At 37.8% G+C, this 23,677-nt stretch overlaps 3 protein-coding genes across 3 annotated transcripts; 2 read left to right on the top strand and 1 right to left on the bottom strand.

Moving 5' to 3' along the window:
• Nucleotides 1-8,081: 8,081 nt before the first annotated feature.
• Nucleotides 8,082-11,346, bottom strand: LOC110788696 (chloroplast stem-loop binding protein of 41 kDa a, chloroplastic). The gene is made up of 6 exons (XM_021993339.2): nucleotides 10,762-11,346; nucleotides 10,175-10,296; nucleotides 9,739-9,841; nucleotides 9,501-9,639; nucleotides 8,530-8,807; nucleotides 8,082-8,419 (listed from the first exon to the last, which is right to left on the bottom strand). The coding sequence occupies exons 1-6, from the start codon at nucleotides 11,194-11,196 to the stop codon at nucleotides 8,240-8,242; spliced, it is 1,257 nt and encodes a 418-aa protein (XP_021849031.1). The 5' UTR covers nucleotides 11,197-11,346; the 3' UTR covers nucleotides 8,082-8,239.
• Nucleotides 11,347-15,406: 4,060 nt separating this feature from the next.
• LOC110788666 (mitochondrial pyruvate carrier 4) lies at nucleotides 15,407-16,989 on the top strand (the record flags this gene model as incomplete). The annotated part of the gene is made up of 4 exons (XM_021993308.2): nucleotides 15,407-15,533; nucleotides 15,858-15,910; nucleotides 16,026-16,099; nucleotides 16,610-16,989. Coding segments are annotated over 4 exons (312 nt in total), but the record flags the coding sequence as incomplete, so codon positions are not given.
• A 1,144-nt stretch (nucleotides 16,990-18,133) lies between these two features.
• Nucleotides 18,134-23,472, top strand: LOC110788695 (EH domain-containing protein 1). Its single transcript, XM_021993338.2, has 10 exons — nucleotides 18,134-18,370; nucleotides 20,903-21,016; nucleotides 21,158-21,260; nucleotides 21,340-21,389; nucleotides 21,516-21,644; nucleotides 21,731-21,982; nucleotides 22,115-22,194; nucleotides 22,327-22,453; nucleotides 22,657-22,800; nucleotides 22,914-23,472. The coding sequence occupies exons 1-10, from the start codon at nucleotides 18,203-18,205 to the stop codon at nucleotides 23,097-23,099; spliced, it is 1,353 nt and encodes a 450-aa protein (XP_021849030.1). The 5' UTR covers nucleotides 18,134-18,202; the 3' UTR covers nucleotides 23,100-23,472.
• The last annotated feature ends 205 nt before the right edge of the window (nucleotides 23,473-23,677 follow it).

Raw genomic sequence — 23,677 nt, 5'->3', positions numbered from 1 at the left:
TGGCATGGCACCTTTTAACTCAATTTTTAAGTTTGGAACTTAAGGCTCTTACTATGTTGGTTAGATTTTAAGTGAACTAAAATCCTTAATCATGCAACATAATCAAGCTTTTGATCTCATGCATTTTAAGACATATTTAAAACAATAAATAACTTAAAACATGCATAAGATATTTGTGACCTAGTATGGCCCGACTTCATCTTGAAGCTTTGACTTCAAAGTCCGTCTTGAAAATCTCCGTGGGAGGCACCATTTTCTTCAAATAGGATAAGCTATAACTAATTACAACTATTTGATGGTTCGCAGACCATATTTGAATTGAAAAATAACTTTGGTACTTTAGACCAATTACATTCAAATTAATGGTACGCAGACCATATTTTCTATCCTATTTGGGCCATACTAGTCACTTCATAACCTGCAAAACAGTACATATACAATATATACCATTCACCCATTCATTATCATGAATGACCCACATAGCTGGTTAGTAAAACACATTATGCATCACGTAAACATTTGCAGCAATTAATCAAGGGCACCAATAATCTACCAATTATTCAGTCCTTATTCATTCTAATCAAGTTGTTTTAACCTTAAGGATTTGTAGACCTAATCAAGAGTTTATGACTAAAAAGCGCTCCCACTTAAACCAATAAATTCATATGCTTTACCAATTTTAAACATAAAAATGTATTTCTAGTCCAACCGGAAACATACAAATTTAATTAAAATTTAAAGCTCATATCAATTTATAATTGAATCCAAAAAAAAAATTTAATTTAATTTCAGTCGTATTTAAATTAACTCATGATTTTAATTTTAGTAAAATAATTAGAATAAATAACATTTATTATAATTATAATATTCAAAATTAAAATCCAAGAAAATAATTTAAATTATTAATTTTAAAATTAATTAAAATTACGTGAACTGAAATTTTAAAATTAATTAAAATTACGTGAACTGAAATTTTCAAATTAAACATTCAAAACGATCTAATCGTAACGCAAACACCCTACGCGTTGCACGCCCATGGGCCGTACGCACACAGCCATTGCTGGCCATGTGCGCGCAGCCCATGCGCTCGTCGCATAGCTGCTGCTTCCCTATCGCAAGCCTCCGCACGCATTGGTGCTCGCTGCGCGCGCCAGCGCTCATCGCACGCGAGCTATCGCTCGCTGTGCGCGCGCGCGACATCGCTCGCTGGGCGCGCGACATCGCTCGCTGGGCGCGCGAGCCATCGCTCGCTGGGCGCGCGACATCGCTCGCTGGGCGCGCGACATCGCTCGCTGTGCGCGCGAGCCATCGCTCGCTGGGGCGCGACATCGCTCGCTGGGCGGGCGACATCGCGCGCTGTGCGCGCGAGTAATGCTGGGCGCAGCGCTCGTGGCACGCGAGCTTGCGCTCGCTGCGCGCGAGGCTGCGCGCTCTTGTGCGAGGCAGCGCGCGTTGTGGCGCAGCTCGCTTGCTGCCCACACGCGACTGCCTTGGCTCGCCCTTCGCCCATGCCCATTCGTTCATTGCTCGTGGCACACGACACAAGGCAGGGCTGCTGCCTTGTGCTCGTGCACTACGCCCTTGCTCATTGCATTCGTGCCGCACGGGCGACGAGCTCCCTTGCTCGTCGTCGCATGCCCGCATTATACAACACCCCTTAAGGGTAACACGAAGCGTCCATTGCTTCGTGCGTGCAAGTTTTATGAACGAATCGCATAAAATTTAAAATTTATATTTAAAATTAATGACAAATTAATAAATAATATTAATTTCATAATTTTAGGGCGAAAAATCGAAAATTTATTATCCAATTGATTTCCGATTGTTATGGATTCAAGTCTAGGTCATAAAAATTTAAAATTTATCGTAAATTTACAATTTTTATGGTGGTTTTTAATCATAGGTTTCTAATTAAATTACAATTAATTATGAAAATCAAATTAATTCTAAATTATTCTAATTTTCAACAAATTAATCATAATTACAAATTAGATTGCATAATTAACAAGACTAGGCATTCAAACTTGTTAAACATATGCAGTAGGTCAATCAAAAATTCAAGATTTATCAACAAGAATCGCAAATATTTAATTTAACATCTTAAATTTACGAAATTTTGCATTCGAAAAACTAAAACCTTCGAAAAGTCATAGTTAGGCTTCGAATTTGAGAATTCTGGGTTCGGCAGAAAAAAACTATTTTTGTCAAAATTTTAGAATGCCTTTTACATGCGGAATTGACACAAAAATCACTCAATTTGGATGAGTAACGAAGAAACTGCCGAAAAACTGCGTACGTATAATTAAATAAACGCAATTTGCAATTAATTAACAATTACGAAAATTAATCACCCCTTTTAATTCTTGCAAATTTGTAATATTTAACCATGTTCATGCAATTTAGATTATGAAAATAATAAGGGGCTCTGATACCACTGTTAGGTTATGATACATATGACAATTCATAAATCATGCGGAAAAACCATAAAACCCAGGAAAACATATTATTTACACATAATCATTTAGCATAGAATAGATGCATACTCTTTGTTGCGTGCCTTCCCTAGCTGCGCCCGAACCGAACAAGAACAAGTCTTTAGGACTCCAAGTGTCGTCCCTCCGTAGATAGTCCACAGCACGTCCGGATCCGCCTTAAGATTGACCAACTAGAATCGCCCTTAAGGTACTAGAATTTTCGGCACTTTTGAGCAAGATGTGTGTTTTAATTTTCTCTCAAAAAAACTCACTTTTGAATACTTTGAAACTTCTGTTATAAATTGTGAGCCCTAGCCTCATATTTATAGCGGTATGGAAAGGGAATCGTAATCCTATTCAGATACAAATTAATCAAACCTAGAATCCTACAAGAACTCTAATTTAATTAATTTATCAAATAGAATTAGGAATTTAATCATTAACCGAACTCTGCATGTTTTAGGAAACGTGCACGAACACAAACACTTGCACACACACGCACGACAGCCACGATGGGCTTCATGCGTGCGCGCGAGCAGCAGCCCACTCAGCGCCCGCGCGCGCTGCGCGCTGCGCGCGCTGTGCGCGCTGTGCGCTGCGCGCAGCCTGCTGGGCCTGGCCTTGCTGTTTGTGCGGCGCGCTTGGCTTGCTGGGCGATGGCCTGGCTTCGTGCTGGGCCTCGTCCGGCAGGCCTCGTCCGACGCTTATTCGTACGATGCGCTTCCGATTAAATTTTCCGATTCCGGAATTCATTTCCGATACGAACAATATTTAATATTTCCGATTCCGGAATTAATTTCCGTTTCGAACAAATATTTAATATTTCCGTTTCCGGAATTATTTTCCGTTTCCGGCAATATTTCCGATTCTGGCAATATTTCCATTTCCGATAATATTTTCCGATACGTACCATGTTTCCGTTTACGGCAACATCTACGACTTTGGATAATATTTATTTTTCCGATACGATCCATATTTCCGTTTCCGGCAATATCATCGTTTCCGGAGTATTCATTTCTTGCCTGTGACGATCTTAGCTCCCACTGAAACCAAGATCCGTCGGTTCCGAATATTCATAGATAGAGTATCTAATGCCATTAGATACTTGATCCGTTTACGTACTATTTGTGTGACCCTACGGGTTCAGTCAAGAGTAAGCTGTGGATTAATATCATTAATTCCACTTGAACTGAAGCGGCATCTAGCTAGGCATTCAGCTCACTTGATCTCACTGAATTATTAACTTGTTAATTAATACTGAACCGCATTTATTAGACTTAACATAGAATGCATACTTGGACCAAGGGCATTATTTCCTTCAACCACAGGTTCCTACTTCGAATAACGCCACCATCACCCTAGATGCCCCTAAGCTTGATCATGACCAAATCCAACTCATGTCTGCTACTTGTCTTTTTGGGAAAGTCTGGGGGGAGTTTGTACCTCAAGCTGCTGTCACTTCTAGGATGAAAAAGGATTGGGTTTTTCTAAGGGGTGAAGTGTCTTTTAGATTCATTGGTAATGGCTGATTTCTTATTAAGTTTGCCAACCCTCTTGATAAGGATGAAGTTTGGGAGAATAGACCTTGGTTTGTCCAGGGGCTGAACTTTGTGTTAGTGCCTTGGAAACCATCTTTCAAAGCTCAGTTTAACTCCATAACTCATGTTGACCAATGGGTTAAGATCCCCTTCCTCCCCACAGAATATTGGACTTGGCACTATCTGAACCAAATTGCTAGCTGTGTAAGGAAACCTATTAAGCTTGACAAGTTCACCTCTGAAAATGCTGATAAGGGTCAATTTGCTAGAGTTTGCCTCAACCTAGACATAACTAAGCCTGTGCCTAGGTCTATCACCCTTAATTTTGGTTATGATATCCAAGAGTTTTTCTTGTCTTATGAAGGAGTGTGGGAAGTCTGCCCTTTGTGTGGTGACCCTAACCATTTCCTCAATGCTTGCCCCAAAAGACCCCCACCTTGTATGGAATTGGTAGTGGCTCAGTTTGATGAGGCTAAGTTGTCTGTCAATATGGCTGGGAGGAATGAAGGCCAAGCTGCTCCTACTGATTGGTTAGTTGTGGTTCCTAGAAGGAGGGCTAAACCTAGAGCAAATGTGAGAAAAAATCAATCTAAACCTTTCAAAACCCACCCCAGTGTTGGACATGCTAGACCTGAGCCTTCCCCTAGTCATGGTTCTGAAGCTGGTCTGCCTGTCATTCCTCTTGCCAACAGTTTTCAGAGTCTACAAGAGTTCCAAGTTTCTACTGGTGATACCATTACTTTAAACCCTCCAATGGTGCAGCCTTTTGAGGATGTGCTGCCTGATTTTGACCCCATTGATCTAACCACTCAAGTTGTGGAGGATGCCCAGGGTGATCAGGACTTGGACATGGACTTGGAAATCTATGATGGAGATGGGTTTGATGAAAATGACCCTATCTTCTCAGAATGTATTCCTCCAAGTGATGCAGAGAACACAAAAAGGAGAAAGAGAGATGATGGTGATCTCTCTCCCTCACCTTCAGCAGGATGATTAGGTGCTTCCAGTTACACTTGTTTTTGGGTTGGTGGTTGGTTTTTGGGTCCTTTCTAACCAGACTTTTTTGGTTGCTTATGCCTTTAGGGTTTAGTAGTGCTATTCTTCACTATACTTACTCCTTCGTGTATGTTCACATGCTGTTATCTTCCAGCTTTTGTATGCCTGTTGTTATTTGTGTAGGTTGGTATAGCACTACTGTAGTAGTTACTCTGCTGATGCAGTTTTCAAGTGTAACTCTTTACTCTTATTGCAATGATAATTATGTTGTTCCTTCTTATTTTGACTCTATCTTAGTTTCAAGTGGCTATGGTGTCCATATGGTTCATGATATCTTTTATTACTGTTTTAAGATCAGTTTACTTGCCTTGGTTCGAGTTATGGTATTACTTTGGCCTGCTTGTAAGACCCCAACCAGATGGAGGTACCTTTTGACAAGGAAGCTCTCTTTGAGGGGCTCTGCAACTCGAGCCAAAGGGGACCTTTGGTCCAACTCCAATGATGATGTAAGATACCTCCTAAGTGTCTTACCTGAGGACTTTGTGTCTATCTCTTTTTTTATTCTTAGTTCTATCCTTGTGACTTTCAGTTTTAGGGCGAAGTTTAATCATATTCAAAGGAATTTTTTTATTGTTGTAGCCTCTCTTTTTCCCTACTTGCTTTGGCCTTGTGGCCTAACCGAAATAATGCTCTCTTTCAATTCCCTCTCAGTGTCAGCTCTTGGTGTACTGGTGGGAGTGGATCATTTCAATGTTGGGACTTCTTCTGCTCCTCGAAGTGTTCTAACATGGCTACATACTTTTTTGTCAGTTTACTTGTTTTACTGGGTTGCTACCAGCATGGCCCTAGTTGGAAATTAATGTTTTCCTTGCTTATTTGTGTAGTCCTGTATTCTTATTGTAAATATTGGAACCGGCCTTTGAGCCGCTTGGAACTTTTCGGGTATAAGGCCCTTATTTTTTCTAAATCTTGTATATGAAAATACTCACTTGGAATATTCAAGGAGGTAAGAAACTCCAAGCAATCGGAGACATTAAACAGCATGTTACTACTTTTAAACCTGACATACTAATTGTGTTAGAAACAATGACTTCAAATTCCACGAGTAAGACCGTAACTAGGGGTTTTCGATTTCAAAAAACCCTAATCATTGATCCTATTAATCATAGTGGTGGTATTTGGGTATGCTGGAATAACGATTCTATTCTAGTACAGAACTTCACCTTAGCTGATAGATGTGCGCACTTAAACGTTTTATTTAAACCCACGAATGAACAATTCCTAGTATCAGGAGCTTATTTCCCAGCACAAAATATTGATAAAGATCCCTTCTGGGAATCAATGTCCATCTTCTATGAAAAAATTCACCTCCCTTGGGTTCTAGTCGGGGATTTCAACGAGCTATTAAATCCCACGGACAAAATCGGGGGCAATCCAATCACTATGAATCAGTGTCAAAGACTCCCTCGTTTTCTCGCTCGGACAGGAGCTACGGACATTGCTTGTCTTCAACAAACCTTCTCTTGGAAGTCACAATCTCACCCGGGCTTCTACCAACGGCTAGATAGAGCTATTGCTAGCAATAGTTTTTTTGATAAGTTCCCAAATGCAACAGTAAAATATGGAACGTTCACAAGTTCAGACCATGCTCCAATGTTCTTTGACTCCAATAGCGAGACATTACCGACCAACCGAATGTTTAAATTTCAAAACTCTTGGACCTTAGAAGAGGAACCAATTAAAATTATTAAGGCCAAATGGAATGTTAATACTCAAGGTTCCAGATTTTTTAGAATTCATTCGAAGCTTAAAGACATTAAAACTGAATTAAAATGCTGGGCTAAACAAAAGTTCACTTTCAAGACTACACAATTAATTGCAAATGAAAATAAAATTCAATAATTTACCATCATTTTAGCAAAAAATCCTAATTTTTTATGCAATTCCCATAAATTTACCATCATTTTATAATTTTATAAATGGCGAAAGTGGTGAATTCGACCCTTAACTCTTGTCATTTGCCAAATGTATTCCGTAACAATCAGAATAGTAAAATTATGCCCCAACACAATTTTCCAGCAAGTTTGTATTTTGTAATAACATTTGATTTGTAATATGAAATTCCCTATGAAATTATACCCAATGAATAATTAAGCGTTTCGGGTTAAAATGAGCAATAAATTGAAAGAGAAGGTGAGATGGAGGAGAAACAAACTGGTTTTAAGACCGGCTGGATGATTCCAGAAAGCTTTAAATTTCGAAGACGCCATGAATTTGTGCAGAGCTTGTGTTCCAGATTGGTTTTTTGTGTGTTTTGTTTTGAGTGGTGGATCCAATTCCAAAATAAAGTGAAAATTGGGCAACCCCCACCCAATTTCTCTTTAAATTTCTGGATAGGATGGCCACCAAGAACTTACGTAAACTAATAATATGATTCTTTAAATATTAAAGTTGCTTGTGTTTATTGAATAATATTGTAAATTTGTAATAGAGCTTTAAGAACTGACTTGGAGATAAGAATTGACCAAAACCTATCCACCTTCCCCCGTAACGTCTACAATTTATTACAAAATGCATTTTCGTTAAGAAAGACATTTTATTGGCCTTGTAGTAAAGTAGATTGGGTATCGGACAGTGTAGGCTCAGTGGCTCACGTGCCAAGCCCACGTGTCATGTGCGCCAACAATGGTGTCTGGTACGTGCCAAAGAAAGTTGTGTCAATATGACCCATGTACGGCCTGTTTCGTGTGTTGTGTCAGACCGGGTCGTGCTATACCAGCGGACTCCTTTACTAATTTTAAGATTTTTCGTTGAATTGGTTAAAAATAAGCAGGTAGGCCTACGTGCGGGCCAATCCTTTTTGTTCTTGCCAAATTTCTAAAACGAAATTCATGCATACCCGACTGAATTGGTGCCTTCCAAGCCGGGCTTACAAGGACTCGTGCCTTGTCGGTCTAATTTTGTGTCGAGCTCATGAATCTCATGTGTCGGCCCGGCCCATGCCCTGGCTCATGAAACTACTATATAGGAGTAAAAGTTTTGCCTCATAATTGAAGGTCATGGGCTCATGGGATCAAACTTGAAGCTCATGTATATTTTATAAAGACACTCAAGAAGTTAGATTATAGTTATTACATACATGAAATCTTTTTTGGCCAAAATTTGCATCATTCACTCCCTTACAAGAGGACCCTTACAAGTTTTTGTATAGAACATACTGTCAGAATAGGATCATGCTACAGATACATTGAGTGCTTCAAGTATCTTATCATCAATCTCAAACTTGATATCTTTCTTATCTCTTCCAATCTTAACATACTCCTCATACCGCTCCTTTAAATCTTCCGGAAGATAGGTAGTAGCCTTCCATCCTAGGATATCCTGTGCTGCTCTTGGCTCCGCGTAAAAGTGCTGCATAATACAGAATCAGTTACCACTTACCACTACAAAGAGGAAAGAGGAAAGACGAAAGAGGAAAGAGGAATACAATGCCTATTAAAGTATTAGTACGCCATTTTTACCATGTTGCGGAAAGGGAAGGCTTTCTTGGCATCAACTCCGACTGCCTTTGGTTCATAATGCAGGATTTTGACAGGAAGTCCAGCTGCTTTAGCACAGAGTTTGGCCATTCCATCGAGGGTCACTGCTCGATCACTTACACAGTTGAATATGTTTCCGCTTGCTGCTGATGGGTTTTCAACTGCTACTGTAAGCATTGATGATAAGTCCTTTACATGGCTTATGTTTGTTAGCTGCATTCCTGACCCGGGGATCAGAACTGGCCTGTCTCGGACAATCCCTGCACCCATCACACACGTAAACTGAGATATAAGTAGCCAACTCTTTCTACTGGGTTAGACAACAGGGCTTGGAATAAGACTTCAGATAAGATAAGTTCACGAAAAATAAAGGTTATCTAAGTACAATTTAATACTCCCTCCGTTCCAAAATATATTGTCCGTTTGACTAAAACTACGGGAATGAAGGAAAATGATAACATAGATAATAAAACAATAATAATTTGTACTTTCAAGATAACGTACATGCTAGGTGGCTTTTAGGGAGAGAAAAATTAGGGATTAAAGGTGTGTACATAAATAATAACTGGGCCTCGAAAACACAAAAACCAAACACATGGGTTAAACAAAAGTCAAAAAGTACAATTTTCAAAGTAAAAATTCTGACTTTTTAAAGACAATATTAAAATTACAATTTATGTACGAGGGTATTATGGATAAAAATTAATGGTTTAAAATAGAAATAAGCACATCATTTAGGGACGCTGTTTTAGGAAAACATGCACTATAATTTGGGACGGAGGTAATAACTAAAATAAGTTTTGATAAGTTCTACTAAGTTTAGATAAGATAGGTTCATGAAAAGTAAGTGAAAATCAGGTGTATAGAATGCACCCGAAAAACTGTGAATAATTCAATAAAAAAAATTAAAATCAGGGAGAATGTAAATATGTATTATGTAATGGTGAACGTACGATCAAAGAACCATTCTTCACAGTCCTTGTTGTTTCCTGATCCAATCATATATTGTGGACGGAAGACTGCCCAGCTACCGAATGTTTTAGCAATGTAGTCCTCTACTGCAACGTGGGAGGCACTAGATTTAACAGCATCCTAAAAACAAATTGATCAAATCATGTTCATAAAAATTTTGTTGTATAAAAAAATGCAACAACTATGTATTATACATATGGACTCAAATTTTGGAATTACCCCTTCAATATGAGGAGGTTCGTCTGTAGAATTATATATTCCGGCACTGCTAATATACAGAAATTGTTCTGCTCCTGAACTCTTTGCCCAATCTACCACAGGGCTACATTTCATAACTGATTTTTATTAGTACATTTGTCATAATTAACAAAGGCATTATTCGTAATTGAAATCATTTGACAAGAGGCTAAATATTTTTCAAGAGTTTATGATCCTACACAATGAATTGAAGAAATGCAACAATACGGCTCATACAATTTTCAATTTTGAGTAGAATAAGACTTTGTTCTATTCACCTTATTCTTATTGCTTATTAGATCAGACCAGATCAAAACACTCATAGAAAACAGTCAAACCAAACTAGAAAATCAGACCACATCAGATGAAGAGAACAACGTCTAGGCGGTCTAGCTATAGAAGTAGTTCTGATGAGTACCTGACAGTTTCAAGGTCTTTCCCGTTGTTATCTAGCACCACATCAAAGGCTTCTCCTCCAACTACATTCCCAATGTCTGCAGGATTTCCCCAGACCGTCTTTCCTCCGGCACTCGTAATTTCCTAATCATACCAAAATTTTACCATCCATAAAGGATAAAAACTTTCACAAATCACAATCAATTCCTTCAAATCTGAGTCGATTTCTTGTCATATATAATATTGAAGGTAGCATTTTGAGTTTATCACACTATCACAGTGATCAATTCAAAATGTTACATTCGTACAACCAAATTAGAGCTGATCATCATTGCCCCGGCCCGACCCAACCCAAAAATTAGCGGGTTTTGGGCAGATTACTCCGACCCGACCTTTTTAAAAAAAATGCGGGCTTTGGAAAACACAAAATAACTTTTTCAGTTAAAAATTTGGCCCGAAATAGCAAAATTAACGGGTTTTGGGCACACAAAATTGGCCCGAACCCGACCCGACCCGCCTTTTGATCAGGTCTAAACCAAATGTACCACATTATGTAGTAACCAGGGTAAAATAACTAAAAGAAAATGATAAAAGGGAAAGAAACTTAACAGAAAAGCGGGTGAAGGGGGGCTTTTTCATCTTGTCAGAGCCTTCATCTCCGACAGTAAAAACTGTAACTTGATGACCAGAACCCAGAAGCTCTTTAGCAAAGTAGAAACCAATAACAGCATGACCACCACTGTTGGTGTTAACAATAAGCACCTTTTTCTTATCTGTAGAAGTACTGGCATTGATGCTGGTGAAGCCACTACTGCAAACATTGCTGCTGTTTCTGAAGATCAGAGGTGAAACAGCGCGATTTGATGAATGTAAGGGGCTAATTAGAGGGGAGAAAAAGGAGGAGTTGGAGGAAGAAAAACAAGAAGAAGGAAGTGAAAATGGTGGGAGTGTTTGGGAAGGATTGTTGGCATTGATGAAAGATTGTTGAAGTGAAGAGGATGAGATGAGGGAGTTAGTTGAAAGAGCAGCAACAAAGGTAGCCATTTTTTTTAGTGTTGGTGATCTTTTGATATTAGCTAGGCCAATAACTTTTTTAATAAGAAGTTGTAAGTTTTAGTTATTATTTGAGTTGAAGATGGGAGGACCATCTTAATTCTTTCAAGATCAAAAATTTGAGAGGTTATATATGATTATGTGGTAGGAAATGAGATGGGTAAGGGGCCTACTTATCCCAGTTTTATACATGGTTTTTGGGCCAAGTAAACACTACTTATTCACAAAGACATTTAATCTTGTAATGGGTTTTAGCTCCACTGGCCTGCTCGAAACCGGTTGGACTGTAAAAACACCCCCTACATCCATATCAACATTTTTTTGTTGCGAATGAGTAACGGGGGGAATATAAATTGAAAATGGGACAGGGGATTCAAATCTGAGACCTGTCGTACAGAATCCCCCAGTTTTAACCACTATGCCAAGACCACATTAGTAACATCCTTTGTTGTTGTAATCATTACAATAAAGTAATAATCAAAGATCCAAAGCCAAATTTGTGACAATTGCATAAGTCACTAATAAGATTAGATTGGACTAACTTGGTAACACCCTTTTCACACACAGTTTAAAAGAGAAACTAGTGTGTGGCCCGGGCTTTGCTCCGGGTTTTACTTTTTGTAAAAATGTGTCCATTGTTAAAGGATTGTATTTTACATTTATATTGAAAAATATAACAAATATTGTAGCTAGTTTTTTTTTTTTTGAAAGGTAAGGAAAAAGAAACTTAGGAACCCCTCCGCACGAGGGTGCAACCTAAGTAGTCACTATTTACAATCTCCTCTAATTTTGGGCTAGAACTAGTAGTAATATACATAGTGTCAACAGTAAATGGCCTACATTTGCGATCCAATCTGCAGCTCTATTTGCCTCCCGAAAGATATGCTGAATATGAACCGAGTTAAACTGTTGAAGAAGAGTTTTGCAGTCCTGAATAATGTTGTGAAGCTTCCAGGGCGTTTTCCAGATTCCTTTTAAAGAATTTATAACAAGTAGATTATCCCCTTCGATGTAGATCTCCTTAATACCATTGCTGATGGCCTCTTGAATGCCTTTATGGAGAGCCATTGCTTCAGCCATGAAAACCTGGGTGCTACCAAGGTTGAAAGTTCGGGCTGAAATGGTCTTCCCATTGCAATCTCTGATGATGATGCCCGCTGCTGCTGATGAAGACTTGCAAGAACCGTCGAAGTTAAGTTTGAAGGCGCCCATCGGGGGCGGAAACCACCTAACCAGAATGGGAGTTGAAGTGGTTGGGAGAGTGATTGAATGGCTCTGGTTGGTGTAGGGGGTACCTCTAAGTTGGTGGGAGTCCGTAAGAAGTCTGAGTTCCCATTCTTTGAAGGCATGAGCAGCCTTAAAATAGCAACGACAGGGTGAGACTTGGGTGTTAGAAAACACTAGTGCATTTCGTTCTTTCCAGATTGACCAACAAAGGTAAATAAATTTCTGAAGGACTTTCTTGTATCGTCTGAGATATTCTAAGGTATCGAAGAAGTTAACCATAGGTAAGTTACATCCTAACCAGGTTTTAGTTAGCCTATGCGACCAAACATTTTTGGAGTGTTCACAAGCGAGGAAGGTATGATCAATCGATTCACTGTCTAAATTCCAACGTGGGCAACAGCTAGAGGGGATCACTTTCCTGTGGAAGAGGACTTCTTTTACCGGGATGCTTTTATGACAGATTTGCCACAAAAAGATTTGTAGCTTGGGAGGGATATTAATCTTCCATATCCATTTAAAGTCCCATTTTTCACAAGGAGTAGGGAGTTCATGGGCCAGCCAGGTGGCTGATTTCACAGAGAACTCTCCCGAGTTTGTACATCCCCAGATAGGGCTGTCAGGAAGGTCGCAAATAGGAATGGGAATTCCTTTAATTTTGCGGACGAGGTCAGGAGGGGGAATAGACGAAAGTTTTCCCGTATTCCAGTTTTTCCTTTCGTCTATGAATTGGGCTACAGTTTCTTCCCTGCCTATACTATTCTGGGGAGTGGTAGTGAGATCTTTTAGGGCATACTGTCCAATCCAATTATCATGCCAGAAGTTGATAGATTTGCCATTACCTAGTTTCCATCTTATGCCTTTACGTAGGATTTCACGTTGATTGAGGATTTGACTCCATACCAGTGAATCCCGTGATTTGTTTTTACAAGTAACGAAAGAGTTGTTATTCTGCAGATACTTTTTCCTCATTATATTAGCCCAAAATTATTATTATCTGTGAGTATTTTCCAGCCTAGCTTTGCAATGAAGGCTCTGTTTAAAGGGTAGGTTCTTCTTAACCCCAGTCCACCTTGGTCCTTAGGTTGGCAGATCTTTCTCCATGCAATCATTGCGAAAGCTTTGCTTTCCTTAGACTGTTTCCAAAAGAAATGACGATGAATGTTGTCTAGTTGTAGACACGTTTTCCTAGGTAGGAGAAAGGACGAGCAAATATAAGATGGTAAAGCTTCAAGATTGCTCTGAATGAGAGTCGTTCTTCCCGCTTTGGAGAGCAGATTAGCTTGCCAAGAATTGATTCGGTTTTCGTTTTTTTGCATTATACGGGCGAAGTCTGATCGAGTAGGGGTGAAACTTGAAAATTGTGCGCCCAGATATCTACCAAGGGCCATAGACTTGGTCATGTTAAAGATGCTAGATAAAGCATCTCTTTTTGCGTGAGTGATATTTTTCGAGAAGATTATTGCAGACTTGTGGAAGTTGACAAGTTGACCTGACAACTTACAGAAGTCTGAAATGACTTTCAGAAGATTTTGGCACGCAGAGTTAGTAGCTTTACATAGGAGAAGACTATCATCCGCGAACATAAGGCATGGGATTTTAGTAGTTTGAGGGGCCACTTTAAAGCCCAAGCCCATGCTGGGGTTAGCACTCACTTTGCTTAGCATGATGATAAAAACTTCCATGCAGATTATAAACAGGTAAGGGGACAGAGGGTCTCCTTGCCTTAATCCCCTCGAAGGGGTAAAAATGTTCGTGGTAGCGTTGTTAACTTTAATGGAATAGGAGACCGATGTGACGCATGCCTTAACCCAATTGATCCATTGGGTAGGGAAACCCAATTTGAGAAGGGCTGCCCAGAGGAAATCCCATTCAATTCTATCGTAGGCCTTTTCCATATCAAGTTTTAAAGCACACCAACCAACTCTAGATTTTGATTTCTTAAATACGTTTAGTATTTCTTGAACTAGTAAGAGATTATCATGAATGGACCTTCCTGGGGTAAAAGCATTTTGGAAGGGGCTAATATGTTGTTGCAGAATAGGACTTAGTCTTGAAACTAATAACTTTGAAATGGCCTTGTAGATAGTGTTACACAGGCTAATCGGACGGAAATGATTAGGGTTTTCCGGGTTTTCATTTTTTGGAATGAGAGCAATTATGTGATTCAGGAAAGGGGGAAGCCTACCGTGAGAAAAGAAACTCTTGACAGCTGTTGATACTTCAGCCCCAATGAACTTCCAATAGACTTGATAAAATTTGGGCCCGAAGCCGTCCGAACCTGGAGCTTTTAGAGGATTCATGTTGAAGAAACTGTCTTTTATTTCTTCATCAGAGAAAGGGGCAATAAGGCTTTCTACTTGAGCACCAGTAATGAGGCTTGGGAGGAAGTCTAGGTTGATACTACGACCATGTGTCACTGCCGATTTGAATCTATTTTTAAACGACTCATAAAGAATTTCTTTAATCTTGTCTTGTCCCTCTTCCCATTGGTTTTCCGAGTTCTTAAGCCTGAAAATATGGTTCCTGGCTGCTCTATGCTTCATAATTTGATGAAAAAATCTAGTATTTCTATCTCCTTGGTTTAACCAAGTTTTCTTGGCCTCGTTTTTCCACCTATGCTGCCTAAACAAAAGAATTCTTTCTCGTTGCTTAAGCATTCTATGCAGGTGACTTTGCCAGATAGGGTTAAAAGGTTGTTTAACTAGTTTATCCTCCAATTATTGAATTTTATAAAAGGTCCTTTTTAGCAAAAAATCCTAATTTTTTATGCCAGAAAAGAGAGTTGACTCCAAGAATCCGGCAAAAGGTCCCACTTGACAAAAAAAGTTGTGTTTTTGGTCCCATCTCACCAATTTTGACATAAAAGGTCATTTATCGCAAAGAAATGCTTATAAAAGGTCCTTTTTAGCAAAAAATCCAAAAAATTATGTAAATCAATCAATCAATCTAGTTTTGTTGATTTGGCTAGTCCTAATTACTACAAGTATTTGATCACAATACAGTTCATTTTTGGGCTCCAACATTCAAGTGGGGTCTAAGCATAGCAAATGTTGCAGATTTCACCAAGCCACCTGAGAATATTTCCTACCCTCAACAATTTGGTTAGCTTAATTCTCACCTTTGCAATTACAGTAGATTTTATTTACGGTGTGTTTGGATAACCATTTAAAAGGCGGACCATGGTGACAAATTAAAAGATTATTTGGTTATGTGAAAAGAACATGAATATATTTATTATTTATATTTTTAATAAATAGTGAAATATAATATCGCATGTTCTTTTATCATAGTGTCATGTTCTTTTACTTATACACATGTTCTTTTGGTATACTATGCTCACTCTGCATCATGGTCCATAGTCCACGGATTGTTAGTCCCCAAGTAGTCGAAGTGTATGCTAGATTGTCTGGTTTTTTTGGTTACAGTGGTAGCAGCCTCTGGACTAATTTGGACGCGGTATGGCATGGTTATTACACCGGTAACACTGCTTAGTATCTTCATTCCATTCGTGTGATTTCTAGTGAATGTTTGTATTTTAATAAATACAAGTAAAGAACCATCTTATATAAGTTAGCTTTGTGTTTCATTTGCAGAGAAACTGGAACTTGTGTAGTGTAAATTTTGCAATGTCAGTCACAGGGTTCTGTCAACTCTCAAGGAAGCTTAGGTAATTAATATCATTTTATTTTTTTACTTTGGATTAAGCTTAGTGAAATGCGGAGTACTCCCTTTGTCTCTAGATAGTCGGACACTAGATCTGATCAACAATAGAATAGCCTGGCCTGAAAAGCCGCACCAAATTTATGGGTTTGGACATTTTTTTGTGTTAAAGCCCGGCCCGAATTTTGATAACCTCTATTGGGGTCCACATTTGATTTTGAGTCATTTTTATGAACCCGAGTTAAAAATGACTTTACCATATCACAAGTCACAATAGTCTTTTCATAAAATGTTGGGCCAAGGGTGTCAATATAGACCGCTACGATTATTTTGTGACAATTTAAAACAGAAATGTGGCCTATTATTTATCGGACATATGGAGTTTCTTATCTTAGTAGTGCACTTACTGTCAAACATGTTGAATTAATCCAGTTTTGTTGGGTTTTTTGTACTTAATTTGTTTCAGAAAATGATTTCACAGTTTTCCTTAGTAAATCCAAATTTGATGTATTGGCAGGCATGATGTCTCTACTGAGAAAGAACCTGCTGCTGCTGCTGCTGTTGTAAAAGAATGATACAGATACTCGCTTATGCAGTACTGCTACTTTGGTGTAAACATCAACATCTGTTCATCTGTTGTATACTTCATTTGATTCTTGCTCTTGGGAATCCCGAATCTGATGAAATTGGAAAACTCAAATTTCTGACTGATGATAGTACATGCTACCAAATGCAGCAGCACCAGTAGATGTTACTTGTATTAATTGTTTTCTGTAGCATAGGAGTAAAATTGATCGAATGTCAGAGAATTCAAAACTTTAGTATTGATCATGAAAGTCTGTTTAAGAAGAATTTGTGTAAACTTGCTACAAATGTAATGATTTCTCGCATTACATACTTCGTTCTCTGTGAATGATAGCTTAGGTTTTGCAATTGATTTGAATATGAATCAGAGTGTGTTGACTCCGATCCAAGGATGGTAAACATCATGGTCTAACTCTATTGACCCTATACTTATTAAATTCTCACTTCAAACTAAGACAGTAAGTTTCTTTTATTTTAGTGTTGAAAATGTATCCTAAACTGAGTGGCGTGAGTGCTTGTTCGGTTGACATCTAAACTAATGGGAGGTGCAACTTTCTACGAATAGGAAGAGAGTAGTGAAGTTGTTTGGTTGACAAATGCATGAGAACTTTACTTTGTAGGAACTTCTACTTCTCACGAAGTGTAAGAAGTTGCTTATATGTCCCCTAGATAAGTGGAACTTTTACATCAAAAAAAAAAAAAAGTGGAACTTCTCATGTTCAACAACCAAACAGATCTAAGCACTTTCTAGTGTTCCTAGGAAACAAAACTACATGGAAAAGTTATTTCCTAGGTATTTTAATTTCCTGCATTCAACCAAATGACCACTTAAATCCTGTTGAAAACTCACTTGTACCCACACATGAGTTGTTCCACATTACAGAAAGCCAGAGAAAATACTTATAAGCTTGAAAACTATTATTATCAATTGGGTTTAGCTTAAAAACCTATTTTGGATTTAAATGGACCGAACTATCCTTCTTATTGGGTTACTCAATCTATTATCATCCTAACAAATCCTAATCAATTAAGATCACTAACAATAACCGAATAACAAGTGGTTTTGAGAATATCAATATATCCTTAGGGTCTGTTCGGTATCGTTTTTTGTTTTCAGTTTTCTGTTTTTCACAAAACTAAAAACCAAATTATAAAACCACAAAAGTTTCCAGCTTTTAGTTGTCAATTTTCTAAATTAACATGATTATCATAAAAATGTTATCTTTTAGTTCATGTTTCAAAATCATATAGTTTATCACATCAAAAAAAAAAAATGAAAACTGACAGTGATACTAAACGAACCTTTTGTAATTTAGAAATGTTTTAATTAAAATGATTATAATTACTTGTTCAAAATTTCTTACGACTTCATGCCTTTACCCACACGAAAACCTAGAAACAAGCCAACGAACAAGTACTAAATTACTAAACGCAATAATCACCCCTACGACGCCGTTTTGTAATTTGTAAGAAGTAAGAAGAACAATTCCCCTCTCTCCTCTTTTTCTCTTGCAATTTTGCAGAGATGGCGGCATCAATGTTTCTTCGAAGGTCGCCATTGAAGCTCCTATCTCAATCTCGAAGCTTCCACATTCTCTCTTCTCCTCTTTCTTCTTCAACTTTATTCCACAATCATCACTATCGTCTTGCCGCCTCCAATGGCCTCCACTCTTTCTCCAACATTCCCGACGAGGTAACTCCTCACCGATTTCTCCCTTTTTTTTGGTATTTTGCTAGGGTTTATTTTCAATTTCTGCGTTGAAAATTATTCTAATTCGCTCTATTCTTGGTAATCTGAGTTCAATTTTGTTAATTTCAAGTTATAATTGATGAATGAAGAATAATGTGATTGTTATAAAGTGTAATAAATCAGCAGGAATTTTGCGTTGATTATGAATGTCATTATGATCCTATGCTCGATTTTTAGAGATGGAAAATCATACAGACATACAGTTGTGACTGCTTCAAATTTTTAAGTTAAGTTGAACTGTGGGAACAAGGATTCCATCAGGGTTACTCACATTTTTTGAAAAAGTTATATTTGGATGTGATTGCGGCTGTAGTGTTTCTGTTGGAAATGGAATTTCTTGAGAGAAGTAATATTGCAAAATTTGATGATTATTTTCTTTGAATTCATGTTTGAGTGGAGGCACTGCTTAAGCTCAACTTTTAACATATTTTAGTGAATTTAACTTTTGTCCACACTTAGATCGACGAGTAATGTTACTTCACAATGTCGTAAAAAGTACCCCCTCCGGTTTTTATTAATCTATTCACAAGTCTTACTTTGACCATATTCTTTTTCTACTAATATACTCCATATAGAACAAAGTTTTTTGTGTAAAATGTTAACGATTTTTCTCAAATATCAACTTCTTTATAACTTGTACTTATAGGTTGTTAAAAATATTAATTGTTAAAAGTAGTTCATTGACAAACGTTAAAGACAAAGTGGAACAGTTAAAAAATCACAAAGGGTGTAGTTCCTTTTTGCTTTTGGCATGAATAATAGGAAGGAGGACTAGGAGTCCCAAACATTTTGGGATGGAGTAGTATGTGCCATTGAGCTTGGTCTTTAAAAGATGCGGGGAGCTTGGTTGCATGAGTTTATTGCTCACATAAAGGTCCTATTTTTATCGGGTATTTTGTGGTTATAGATGAATACTAGTAACAGAAAATATTAACATTGCGTTGATCGATGAAAGTATAGTCTTAATTTCAAAGTAATGGAAGCAGTTTATATTTTGTATGTTGGGGAGGAAAGAATGCATAAAAATAAAATGTTTTTGTGTCTTCACCCTATTCATCCGCTGTCAGCCAAGGGTTTGTAGTTCAGTTCTTCAGAAACAATATTTTGTCTCAAACTTAAATCTGGGGCAGATTAGCTTTGTAGGCTTGGTTTGGGAATGGTTTGGTTGATGCAGTGATGGTAGCAACTGCCTGGAAGGACTTCGAGTAAAACCTGGGATTAACATTGGAGTAACTAATGGGGTTAATCGGGCAATGAGTAGTTGAGGTTGATGTAGTTAATGCAACTATGAATATATTAGAGGAAGCAGAAACTTTGTTAAAGAAATCCCTAGTGGCAACAGAAAACTTGCACCTGTTGAATGGTCTGTCCTTGTATTATGGGAGGATGGGATAACTTTATCCACACATATATGTCTGTAAATAGAAGATTAAACATCCAAGGGCTGGGAATTTCTGAATTCTGAATGACGTAAAAATAGAGCAAATGTGTAGAAAATTGCAAGATATAGTTTGAAGTATTTTGGAAAGATCGCGGTAAGTTGCATTAGTAAAGGATGTTAACTACAAAGAAAAACATAATTAAAAAGAAGAGGCAGAAAATTTGTTGCAAAAATATCTATTTGGAAGGGGAAAAAATCCCGAGTTTTTTGGGTTAATCGTAGAAGGAATTGTCTTTTGGTATTGCCCGGTTGTATAAGGAGACATGGACTAATCAGTAATCACTGAATGAGGATCAGTTTTCCGAAGCTAGCCAAGTATCCATGCATACACAGCTGTGCGCCTGTGCCACTGAGCTAATGATGTGGAACTGAGCTGTGCTAGAAGTGAATATTCATTGATTCAGTTCCTTACCAAATTTGCCGACAGTTTAATGGTAGGGGGGTAAGAATTGACAAATCTGTGCTCTAGGTCCAGCAGCTGAGCAGCTCCGGCCTTGGAGGACAAGTATGTCAACATGATATATGGTGAAATGAAATCTAGGAAGTATTATTTTTCCTTCCTGGGATGAGTTGGATAAGACGTTTTAAATCTTCACAAACTTCTAGTGTGAAATTTAAATTTATGTTTGAATCAGGCTTTCATGGAAATAATGTTTGATGTCAGATTGTTAAAAAGAAAATGCCTAGTAGATAGAATGCAAGCAAGGGGATGAAAAGGTTAAACATTTTTTGATGGCTGGTTAAGCAAGGAGTTTTAGTGTTTTACATCTCAGGTTAGGGCTTTTTACAAGTCATGATGTTTGTCTTTACCTGAATTGTTATGGGGCTGGGACAATCCTTTTCACTGCTCAGAACTTCTTGCCTCTGTTTTTAATCCAAAATTGATGTCTAAGCCACTGGAACATGTTAATTCCTTTTCTCTGATCTTTTCTTCTTTAAATTAATACTTCCATATCTGATGCTTAAGTATTGAGGTATAGATTATTTACTTTGGACCAATTTTTCTGATCATCTTTTCTGGGTACACATTTCAGGAACAATTGTCCTCCATGACATCTATATATGATGGTCTAAAGAGGTTATACGAACAGAAGCTGAAGCCATTAGAGCTTACTTATCAGTTTAACGATTTTGCATCACCTGTATTAGTAAGGGCATAAGATTTGTCAATTTTCTGCTAATTGATTTGTTCCTCATTTTGTGTTTTAGTAGTGATAAAGCCATCTGATAACTTGTCAAATGCCTATCCAATTATCTTACCATTTTCTCTATCCCTTTCCTTGTCGCAGTCAGATAGCGATTTTGATGCAAAACCTATGGTCATGCTTCTGGGACAATATTCCACTGGGAAAACAACCTTCATCAAACACTTGCTAAAAACCGCTTATCCTGGTAATTATATAGTCATTATTTACTCTTTTCAATTGTGTAGTGGTTTTTCTAACCGACCTCAGTTACTATTTTCTTGCAGGAGCACATGTCGGGCCAGAGCCAACTACTGATAGATTTATTGTCATTATGGTAGAGAATTAATTCTCCTGCATCTTGTTATATTGCTGAAAGATTTAATTTCTTCCTGTTCTATTTTTGTTGAATAATTTCTGTTGTAGGTCTGTTTCTTGGTTAATATGATATGGATTTCTGCAGTCTGGACCTGATGAAAGACGTATACCGGGTAACACAATTTCTGTTCAAGAAGACATGCCGTACAAAGGTCTTACGATGTTTGGTTCTGCCTTTCTGTCAAAATTTGAGTGTTCTCAGATGCCACATCCGGTGAGTTGCCTGCAATATATCTCAAGATGCACATCTTCAATATATAAAGTAGCAGGGAGTGAACTGTTTATTGTTATATCTTGAAGCTTCTGGAGCATATGACTCTCATTGATACCCCTGGTGTATTATCAGGGGAGAAGCAACGAATTGAAAGGAGTTATGACTTCACTGGTGTGACATCTTGGTTTGCTGCCAAGTCTGACCTCATTTTGCTCCTTTTTGATCCCCACAAACTCGATATTAGTGATGAATTCAAGCGTGTGATCTCATCACTACAAGGCCATGATGATAAGATACGTGTTGTTTTGAACAAGGCAGATCAAGTGGACACTCAGCAGGTGAATGGCTAATTCAAACTCAAAGTTCTATTTTTCCTTCAACTCCTTTGAAGTGCTCAGTGGATTAGAATTAGTTGATTAACTAACTTCTTTTTTTTCTTTCTCCCCCTTTCTGTTTTTGGCACTTGGCAGTTGATGAGAATTTATGGAGCCTTGATGTGGTCACTCGGAAAGGTTCTAAATACTCCTGAGGTTGCTCGTGTCTACATTGGGTAAGTTTCGTCCAGTTGAGCTGAATATGGGAATTCAACTACTTGTGAACCTGAGCAGTTTCTAGCATGTTGATGAGAAATAATGCTCATTTAACTTAAACATAGGTACATATAATTTGGTCATTTTTGCAGCTCTTTCAATGATGGGCCTTTAAATGAAGCAGCTACTGGTCCAATGGGACAGGACCTTTTCTTAAAGGAACAGAATGATCTTCTTGCTGATCTTAAAGATATTCCAAAGAACGCTTGTAATCGAAGAGTGAGTTTGCTGAATTCATTTGACTAGGAGTATTAACCAAGGGCAATGAATCAATTAAGCTATTGTTGGATTTGATAAGTGAACTGCCACATTGTTGCTAGATTTTATTGTGAACTTTGAGGGATCAGAGTTCCTAGCAATAAGCTGATATACATTATCTAGACTGAAATAAACAGATTCTGATGCTGCTGTTCGATCTCCAGGTTAACGAATTTGTAAAGCGTGCTAGGGCAGCTAAGATCCATGCTTTAATCATCAGTCATCTGAAGAAAGAGATGCCTGTTTTGATAGGCAAGGCCAAGGCACAAGAGAGTCTTATTGAGAACTTAGAATTGGAATTTAAGAAGGTTCCTAGCTAATATCCCTGTACTTGCTTACTCATTTTGTTTGTATAATTTCTTGAAAAAGCTGGTGCAAATCCTTCTGTTAATTAAGATCTAATTTTTTTCCCCCTTCCTAGGTCCAAAGGGAGCACCACTTAGCAGCAGGAGATTTCCCGGACGTGGAGCATTTCCAGGAAGTTCTCCAAGATTATAATATCGACAAATTTGAGAAGTTGAAACCGAAAATGATTCAAGCTGTTGATGAGATGCTCGGCTATGACATCCCAGAGCTTCTAAGAAATTTTAGAAGTCTAGACAACTAGTGATTTAAATTCGGAGAAAGTCTGCTAGTACAGAAAAAAATAATGCTGTGCTAAACCAAGTGGCAAGTACCAAGATAAACCTTGGAAATTTTGGTTAACCTCTGATGTATACGCCCTTGTAGTCGGGGAATTGTTATTTATGGGTAGCATTACCCTTGCATATTGTATTGGTTTTATGGTAGTACTTTTACATTATTTCTTGCTTACTGTCGTGAGTGACTTTGAATGCCCTGTTCATCTCTTGTTCGCAAAGAGAAACATGAGACTTCTTGTATAATTTTTCTCTATTTGTGTCTACGTTACTGAAATCTTGTACGCACTGTCAATCAAGATATTGATCAGATATCGATCTCAAAAAGTCTTACACGTATAAGGTGTATAATAAATTTATTATTACACCAAGATAACTTTTATGTATTTTTTTGTAATTTTAACCTTTTATATTATTAAAAAAAACTGAAAGATAAACATTTTAAAGGGTTAAATGATTAATTTTATACATTACTAGTGATTTTGAAGAAACTTTTTTTATTAAAATGAAAAAATTTATCACTAAAAAATAGATAACTTTTACATAT

The sequence above is a fragment of the Spinacia oleracea genome, chromosome 4 (assembly GCF_020520425.1).
Source record: "Spinacia oleracea cultivar Varoflay chromosome 4, BTI_SOV_V1, whole genome shotgun sequence".
Lineage (NCBI taxonomy): Eukaryota > Viridiplantae > Streptophyta > Magnoliopsida > Caryophyllales > Amaranthaceae > Spinacia > Spinacia oleracea.
Note: the sequence above shows the minus strand (reverse complement) of the source record. Positions and strands in the feature narration are given on the sequence as shown.

Bases quoted from the DNA above. Each gene is read 5' to 3' on its own strand.
- LOC110788696 (XM_021993339.2), bottom strand. From the start codon at position 11,196: ATGGCTACCTTTGTTGCTGCTCTTTCAACTAACTCCCTCATCTCATCC. The intron at 8,808-9,500 runs GTACGTTCACCA...TGATGGGTGCAG, and splicing joins TGAAGAATGGTTCTTTGATC to GGATTGTCCGAGACAGGCCA. The intron at 8,420-8,529 runs GTAAAAATGGCG...TGTATTATGCAG, and splicing joins CCTTCCCTTTCCGCAACATG to CACTTTTACGCGGAGCCAAG.
- LOC110788695 (XM_021993338.2), top strand. From the start codon at position 18,203: ATGGCGGCATCAATGTTTCTTCGAAGGTCGCCATTGAAGCTCCTATCT. The intron at 21,261-21,339 runs GTAATTATATAG...ATTTTCTTGCAG, and splicing joins GCTAAAAACCGCTTATCCTG to GAGCACATGTCGGGCCAGAG. The intron at 21,390-21,515 runs GTAGAGAATTAA...GGATTTCTGCAG, and splicing joins ATAGATTTATTGTCATTATG to TCTGGACCTGATGAAAGACG.